General features: G+C 44.2%; 1 protein-coding gene across 1 annotated transcript in view; it reads right to left on the bottom strand.

Annotated features, from left to right (window-relative positions):
- Positions 1-435: 435 nt before the first annotated feature.
- LOC144679363 (basic phospholipase A2 nigroxin A-like) overlaps positions 436-9,262 on the bottom strand; it is a 30,338-nt gene continuing 21,511 nt past the window's right edge. The window contains exons 3-4 of the mRNA XM_078539730.1: positions 5,138-5,253; positions 436-940 (exon numbers count right to left, since the gene is read on the bottom strand). Coding sequence (XP_078395856.1) covers positions 807-940; positions 5,138-5,253 — 250 coding nt within the window. The 3' untranslated portion in view covers positions 436-806. The remainder of the gene's footprint in view (positions 941-5,137; positions 5,254-9,262) is intronic.

Below are 9,262 nucleotides of genomic sequence, written 5' to 3'. Positions count from 1 at the left end.
TGGTCCACCATCAGTGGGCTGAGCGGACAATCGCAAACTGGTTTCACGCTGTTGTGAAACCGATTGCGCCATATTGTCCGTTCATGCCACCGAACATGCCCGACACCAGCGGGCACAGAAAATCCCGGCCCATGTCTAACCATGCTATAATATCAGGAAGTATTTAATGGAGCAGTGTAGTATATCTGAGTCCACAGCTCACTGTGCTTTAACACCTCGGATTGCTTGAAGCTGCAGTCGGCACTCAAAGTGTTACATACTTTTGATTATCTTGATATCTGAGAAAAAATATCAAGCACTGAGATAAAATGACATCCACAGTAACAGGACACACAAGCATATAATGAGCAAACTGTGGCCATAGTACAGATTGTCCATTTTCAGAAGCTTTAATATTCGTCGTTGAGTTGCAAGCAAGAGAAAATACCTAAATTATTGTTAAATCAGTTATCTCTGTTCCTTGTGTCTATTCTTTTCATTTTTTTATTGAAGGAAGCCATGTGAAAGGTTCCAGACTGGCAGTACGGGACATGAGAAGGAAAGAATAACAGAGAAGATGTGTTAAATCAAAAAGTAGCAGTTCACTGAAGGCCAGTTTGCATGTCAGGTGCTATTCTGTCTCCTCTTGATTTTCAGTGCATATGTTGTTATTCCTGTTTCTCTTTGCTATTCTCACTTGCTATGCATCCTCCTTGATCATCTTGTGTGTTTGGTGGTCCTTTGCAAGCTCTGACAGCAGAAGATAGACCTCCTTTCTCAGTTTTGCACTGTTTCCCGTGTCCTCATTGTGTTTTCTGAGCCAGTGTTTAGCTGCACCTATTCTGGTGTGTGTATCGCACGTATCTGGAGCTGTAGTCAGTCTGGTAGCTGACGCAATTCGCAAACTGCCGGTCACACTCACACAACAGGTACTTGCATTTACTGCCCAGGACTCCTATGGCTGAGGAAACAAAGGTGAGGTTAGTGAATGAAGACTGTTTAGCCAGTTAGTATGGGTAGGACACATCACATAACGAGTCGATTATTGTCCAGCAACATTAGTGAAAGAGTTTCAGTCTGGAATGCTAGCCAGTCTGGACATGGGAGAAGACCGTCCAGCCTCTTAGGTTCATTCCTTCTATAATCCACATGGAATCTCCCTTCTTATAGTTCCTCTCTACCCATTTAATCTTATTCCACAAACCCTGTACACCTTACTCTTTTACAGCCCCTAGCCACCAATTTAGTCTCCTCCTGCACACTGTGCACACTCTGTCCTGTCGTGAGGTGGAAGGTTTGAGGGAGATATTAATCACCTAGTCATGGAAGCTAGGCATATGGGCAATTAAAATGCCCCATATGACTTGGCCCCTTGTAACTCCACCCCATCCCACTGCTTTCTTGTGGGCCCCACTGTCAACCCTTCTGAGAGAGACACCAGCCTAAAAACATAGGGGCTCTTCTTTAACTATGCAGATGGTGCTCCAATAATGCCAGGGCAGACCTGTTACAAAGAGGGGCTGGGGCCAGTGGAGGCCTAGAAAAGTAACTTTATTTGATTTGGGCCCAACAAGGAAATCTTGGATCCACCTGCCCTCACTTTCCGACCATTTGACGGAGACTGACAGTGAGTATGCAAGCGAGATTTGTTGCAAAGGGATAGACAGCTTTTCATCTGCCAGGGCCTCGTAGCACTCATCCCATTCTCCATTAACACCACCCCCAGGGATTCTATTCACCCATTTAATCTCCTCCCAAAGACCCTGTACTCTCTCCCTATCACGGGGCTGGATTTTCAAAATGCTTTGGCAGGGGAGGGGTGGTGGGGGCAGTGCGAGCATGGGTGTGGATTGAAGATCACGGTCTAGATATACACCGAGTTGGGATGACTCAGGAGCCCTTTAAAAATGGCAAGTGGGTCCCGATTCTGGGATTTCTGACCCCATTCTCGAGCTGTCTGATTTTCGGGAGTGCCGTTAAAGGATGCAGCTGATTCCTGTCAAAAGCCCATATCCAGTACTCCTGACCTGGCCACACCTTTGCAGGGATAAGCAAGTACTACTCATTCACAACTTCCTGTCTGGCTAGGTTTTTAAAGAGTCCTGGTTCACAGCCCCTCAGAGGAGTCATGAACCCTAATCTGCATAAGGTAACAGGTAAGTTCAAAAAGTCTTCCTCATGCCCCCAATGCTAGGCTCTGCCCTTTTACCTACAGCCCCTGGCCCCTCATGTCCCCTTCACCAAGCTCTGTGCTTCCACCCAAGCCACCGTGGCTGCCTGTGCTCTCTATGCCAGACTATGGCATGTCCATGCCCATTGACACACTGTCCACTATCTAGAACTAATGGACCCTAGAATATATAGTTGGATGTGTAAAAAAAAGCTTTGAAATAAAGTAATTCATTCATAACTTTCTCCTATGTTGAAAAAAGTAATTTCGCTGCAAGCATTCATCCAAGCCCTTTAAAGTATCAATAACAAAAACCACAAATCCTTGACACCACTTAACTTGTGCAAACAAACATTGTGAAATTTGCAGCAGGGAGCCTGAGCTGTCAATTAAATAATGTTTTCTGTGGGAGGCAGGTGTTTTAGTACTCTAATGGATATCTAGGCTCTCAGTCAAGCATACCTAATGAGGGTTGGCTGAGAGTCCAGACATCCATTAAACTTGTTGAATCAGCTGCTCCCCAGAGAAAACAGAGTTCCTGGAAGGCATCTCTGAATTTCACTGCATCTGGGACCCACTTGAATTTTCAAAGTGAGGATGAGCAGGAGGTGCCTCAGGCACCATTTGCCTCCAAATGATGGCCAGTTAAGCTGCGTGAGGATCGTGTTAATGGGGATGGGGAGGGAGAGATCGGAATTTTCAATCTATAAACTGGAAAACCTGGACACACTGGTGCAGGTTAGTGCACAGCTGTCGAGCTTAGTGCGGGCTGAAGTTAAAGATTGTTTTCATATGGTGAAAAATCTCAGGACTTGGGCCAGGATTTTAAGGCCCCTCCTGCCCGGTGGGATATTATGGTCCCGTCAAACTGAACGGAGATTTAAACGGCTCACTGCATCCGCCGAGATGAGACATGACTCAGCGGGGCCATAAAATCCTGGCCCTAGTGATCTTGCTTCGGATTGTGTACGTTACTTCACATTTGGCCACTTGACCATTTCTGTGCGTGGTGAGGCTGCTGGCTCTCTGAGGCTTCATCATGGGTCTGCTATCTGCCTTTGCCACTTGTGCTTTGCAGGCAGCTCCCGCTCCTGGTTACGTTCGGTGCCACTAATTGGGCATCAAGCTCACCAGCACCCTAATCAGAGCATTTACATTTCAGGATCGCGTCATGTGAGCAACACAAATGTTGCACGAAGCCGGGATGCAAAGATTATCCGGGCATCGGGTTCCCCACTTCAAACTGAAAATCAAGCCCACCCCACTCCATTTACTCTCCTTCAGAAATATTCTGGATAATAAATTCCTGAGTTTTCACAGAATACAGCAAAACTCCAGAATATTGTTTCATCCATCCTATTCACCCTGATCTGTCAAGCAACTGCAGGCAATAGTTCCCAGCAGCATGGAAAGCATCCTGTTACTTGTAGAAGACAAGAGCACAAGAAATTATGGAGCAGGAGTAGACCACATAGCCTGTCAAGCCTGCTCCAACATTCAGTACGGTCATGGCTAATCTTGGACTTCAACTCCACTTTCCAGCCTGCTTCCCATATCCCCTGATTCCCTGACAGACCAAATATCTGTCTATCCCAGCCTTAAATGTATTGAGCAATGGAACATCCACAACTCTCTGGGCAGAGAATCCCAAAGATTTGCAACCCTTTGAGTGAAGTAATTTCCCTTCATCTCAGATAATTGGCTGTGTCCCCGTGTTTTAGATTCCCTGCCCAGTGGAAACAATCTCTCAGCACCTACCCTTTCAAGACCGTTCAGTATCTTGTATGTTACAATGAGATCGCCTCTCAGTCTTCTAAACTCCAGATAATATAGGCCCAATTTACACAGCCTTTCATCATAGGATAACCACCTCATCCCAGGGACTGATTTAGTGAAGTCCTTGCCATTCTTTACCCAGAGGAAGATCAGCATTTGGGAGTACATGCCAGGATGGGTTCCTGAGGTCCAAAGTATGGGGGCCCTTTAAGAAACAGCTGGATGATGAAATGGGAAGTTGATGGAGTTGGTTTTCCAGAAAGTTGAGGTTGAATGGGAACCAGTGACGTGACCTCAGTCGGTGCCTGCCCCTTTGATATCCAATTTCATTCCCACTCCCTTTTACCCAGCTCCTTGGATATCCAATCTCATTCCCAATCCCATTTATCCAGCCCCTTTTTAGTGAAGCAAACTGTTTCAATTTCAGCTGCTGTTGCCGGGAGTCTATTCCATCTTCACTGCTCCTCAGACAAGAATTTTCAGCTCACCTCTCAATTCATTTACATTTTATTAACTTGAACTCCTTGTTCTTTAGTTCTGTTATCAAAGGGTAATTCAAACGTCTGAATCTTGTTTCAGTGAGTTTGATACCCACAGATAGCATGGCAGAGCTTACCCAGCCGTGTGCCCTTTGATCCTGGTTTGGGTTCCGAGATCACCATGGATACTTAAGGAATTAAAAATGAATTGTCATGAGTAACCCAGGAGAATAATCACCCGGGTTTATAAAACTATCAGAGGGGGACAGAAAAAGGTAATTGACTGACAGCCAAGAATCAACCAGAGCCTGTTGGATGTCCAATCAATGTGGGAAGGTGGTTTGATGTGAAGGCAACCATGTTGTGTGAACAATGGCGGGAGTTTGGGATGATGCTGCGGCCAATTTGATGTTGGAGGTCATATAATGATATCTCTCAGAATGTATCCAACCTAAAATGCCAACCCTATCTGGCATATTTTCTGGTATTGGAGAATTTTTATAATTTCAGCCTCTGCATCTAGAATAATGGCAAACCTGTGTAAATTTGAAAAACATTTACCTCCTCAATCCTGTTTGGATTTGGCACCAGCTGAAACTGTCATCAGCGCAGAATGGGGAGACTATTCTGCAGTTATGTCTGGAGCATGTTACCACTAGAATGGCTCAGAGGCTAAACCCTTACAGTAATTCTCACCAAGAGAGGAAGGAAGCAAGAAGGTGAGTGAACGTACCACATTGTACCTGCTGCCTTGGAGTACACTGAAAGGAATATCTCGTGAGGTACGGGTGGAAGAAACGACACTGTGAGTTCAGCCTCTCATAACATTTGTCATGTTTCATGCAGCACCTGCAGAATAAACAGACAGAATCAGCAGCCCTTTACAGTAAATAAATCAGAGACCTGCACTAACAATCCTGACAATTATGAGTTCAAACCCCTTCAATACAGTTTGAGAATTTAAATTCAATTCTGTCGTTTGCTAGTATGGAAATAGTTGTTCGCTAGTACAGAACTTGAGTATTGCTGGCAAAAAGAGACTTTTTTTGTCAAAGCTTTTTGCCTTGCATTCATCAGGGCAATTTGCAAGAGACTGCCAACGTCAGGGGAAACAACAAATTTAAACTGTATGAGCAGAGAGTGCTGATTGGCAAGTGGACTCTGATTGGTAGAGGCATTGCCCTGGATAATACACCAGTTGATGGTAGCTGACAATTAACTGCCAAGCATTGTTTGAAATTTAAACTAGGCACCTTGCCTCTGATTGGTCAAGACTTTACCCAGGGGAATGAACCAGCGAATGGCTGTCACTTATTTTGTTTAGCTGAAACAGGCACAACATGTGTACATGTTCTTTTTGTCTGCAAAGAACAGGCCCATGTGTATTAATATATGTACACGCAAATGTGCCACATTGCGAGTCTGACTGACAATCTTAAATTTGTTGTCAGCATAATTCTTACTGCACTGAGGATCTAGAAATAAAAAGCTGATATCAGTAAAAGTGACCATGAAGCTGTGAGATTGTCATAAAAACCAACTAATTCATGGTTGACCTTTAGAGAAGAAATTCTGCCGTCCTCACTGTGTGGCCTCTAAGTTTCTCAGCTGCTTCATCAATAACCTTCCTTCCATCATAAGGTCAGAAGTGGGGATTTCCGCTGATGATTACACAATGTTCAGCACCATTCGTAATTCCTCAGATATTGAAGCAGTTCATGCCAAGATAGAGAACATTCAGGCTTGGGCTGATAAGTGGCAAGTAACAAGTGCCACACAAGTGCCAGGCAATAACCATCTCCAACAAGAGAGAATCTAACCATCTCCCCTTGACATTCAATGGCATTATATCGCTAAATCTCCAATATCCACATTCTGGAGGTTACTATTGACCAGAAACTGGTCATATTGTTGCTACAAGAGCAGGTCAGAGTCTGGGAATTCTGCAGAGGGTAACTCACCTCCTGACACCACAAAGTCTGTCCTCTAACTACAAGTCAGGAGTGTGATGGGATACCCCCCACTTGCCTGGATGAGTGTGGCTCCGATCACACTCAAGAAGCTCAACGTCATCCAGGACTAAGCAGGCAATTTGATCAGCACCCCATCCGCCAATTTAAATATTCAGTCTCTCAACCACCGACGCACAGTGGTGGCAATTTGTAGAGTGTATAAGTTGCACTGCAGCAACTCACCAAGGCTCCTTCGACAGTATCTTCCAAACCCACGACCGCTACCCCTTAGAAGGACATGGGCAACAGACTCATGGGAACATCACCATCTGCAAGTTCCCCTTCAAGTCACTCACCATCCTGACTTGGAATTATAATCCCTGTTCCTTCATTGTCACCGGATCAAAATCTTGGAACCCCCTTCCTAACAGCACTGTGGGTGTACCTGCACCAGATGTACTGCAGCAGTTCAAGAAGACTACCACCTTCTCAAGGGCAACTAAGGATGGCAGTAAATGCTGAGCTAGCCAGCGATGCCCGCATCCTGTGATAGAATAAAAAAGAACTCCCAGGCAAAAGCTATTGATTCTTACCTGCCTTATGAAATGGCCTGACAAGCTACCATCACTTCCTCAGGGCAACCAAGGATGGGTAACAGATGCCAGCCTTGCCAGCAATGCCCACATCCTAAGCAGAAGGTCAACTCTATGGGTGAGACTTTAAACTGAGGTCCATGCCACCCCCACAGGTTCAGCTGGCTCTGTCTGAAGATGAGCAGGGACTCTGAGAAAACATAGAATTCATAGAATACACAGCACAGATACACTAATGCAGTCTTAGGGTTAGCGTTAGGCTCAACCAGTACATCCCAGTTTCACTTGAACCTCCTTCCATCCTTTCTCTTCTAACTCTATCAACATAAGCCTCTATTATTCACTCCCTCATGTGTTTATCTAGCCTCCTCTTATATGTATCTATGGTATTCACCTCAACCACTCCCAGTGGTAGCGAGTTCCACATTCCCCCCACTCTCTAGGTAAAGGAATGATGGTAATGCCATTGAACATCAAAGGGCAATGGTTGGATTCTCTCTTATTGGAGATGGTCATTGCCTGACACTTGTGTGACGCGAATGTTACTTGCCACTTGTCAGACCAGGCCTGGATTTTGTCTAGGTCTTGCTGCATTTGGACATGGGCTGCTTCAGTACATGAGGAGTCACGAATGGCGCTGACCATCATGGAATCATCAGCAAACATCCCCACTTCTGACCTTATGATGGAAGGAAGGTCATTGATGAAGCCGTTGAAAATGGTTGGGCCAAGGATACTATCCTGAGGAACTCCTGCAGTGTTGTCCTGGAGCTGAGATGACTGACCTCCAACAACTGCAACCACCTTCCTTTGTGCTAGGTATTACTCCAACCAGTGGAGAGTTTTCCCCCTGATTCCCATTGACTCCAGTTTTGCTAGGGCTCCTTGATGCCACGCTCGGTCAAATGCAGCCTTGATGTCAGGGGCAGTCACTCTCACCTCACCTCATATGCAACCTACTTATTTTTCTTGCCAAAATGTAATACCTCATATTTATCTATGTTGAAATTCATTTCCCAATTAAATGCTGTGCCCACTCAACAAGTTTATTGATGTCTTAAAATTTGTTGCATTCCTTGCTGGATTGACTACCCCTCTTTACCTCCCTTCCGCCCCCCCAAACAAAAAAAACATTATTGCCATCTGCAAACTTAGCAATTTTATTTTTGATTCCAAAGTCTAATATAAAATGTGCACGTTGTGGTCCCAACACTGGTCTGTGTTCCCACCTTCTGGCATTCTGAATAACTACCATTTAGTACCATAACTATGCCACTCTATGCTATACCATAACTACCGCTCTCTGTTCCCAATTCTGCTACTTGTCCCCTGGCTCTGTAGACTCTGATCTTATTCATTGATGTATTATGTAGCATCTTACCTAAGGCCTTTTGGAATTTGGGGTAAATTACTTTTATTACATTCCCTTTGCCTATGCTTTCTGTTACTTCTTCAAAGAATTCAGTGAGGTTAATCAAGCAAAACTTTCCCTTTTGAAATCCATGAGGATTATTCATTATTATATTTTCAGTTTCTAGATTTTTTTTTCTATTTCCTCCTTTAAAAGTGATTCCATTCTTTTTATAATCATCAATGTTAAGCTGATTGGTCCACAGTTCCCTGGATATGTTCTATCTCAGTTCTAAAATATAGGTATAGCGTTAGCTATAACGTAAGGAAAAGGTAATGGATTAGCTACAAGTTCAGAGCAGTTTATGTTACGTGGAAACTGGATAGGTGCAATACTTGCTAATTACATCAATACTTGTTAATTGCAGTGACACACTGCTGAATTGAATAGAACAACTTGAATTGAATAGAGCTGCTAATCACAGGAAACTGGTTGAAATCAGTGGAGGTTGATTGAAACCAGACAGCTAATCACACCGGGATAGGAAGAAGACCTTATTTGTCTAAGCGAATGGAAGACAACTCAGGGATATGGTAACCAACCAACAGCCAATCCTGCCCCCAACTAACCAATCACATCCATAAGAGGATTGTGCATGAGCTCTTTCAAAAACTCTTCTGTAAGTCACCCCCTGAAAAAGTCCTATACAGGAGAGCTCAAGAAGGAAGACAGAAGATACGTATCAACAGGGAGCGCTAAGAAAGAAGACATTTATCAATGGGAAGAGGTCTGGTAAACCAAGCAAGAAGATTTTGGCCAGAGATCACTTCTAAGCGACCTGCCATCATCTTAGATTGACCACCTGAGGGGTAACTGTATGATTTAACTGAAACTGTTTTGTTTAAAATTTTCAATAAAGGTGCTGGATTTATTTTGAGACTGTGTCAGTTGTAATTCTTGGT

This window comes from Cetorhinus maximus, chromosome 4, assembly GCF_964194155.1.
Source record: "Cetorhinus maximus chromosome 4, sCetMax3.hap1.1, whole genome shotgun sequence".
Taxonomy (NCBI): Eukaryota; Metazoa; Chordata; class Chondrichthyes; order Lamniformes; family Cetorhinidae; genus Cetorhinus; species Cetorhinus maximus.
Note: the sequence above shows the minus strand (reverse complement) of the source record. Positions and strands in the feature narration are given on the sequence as shown.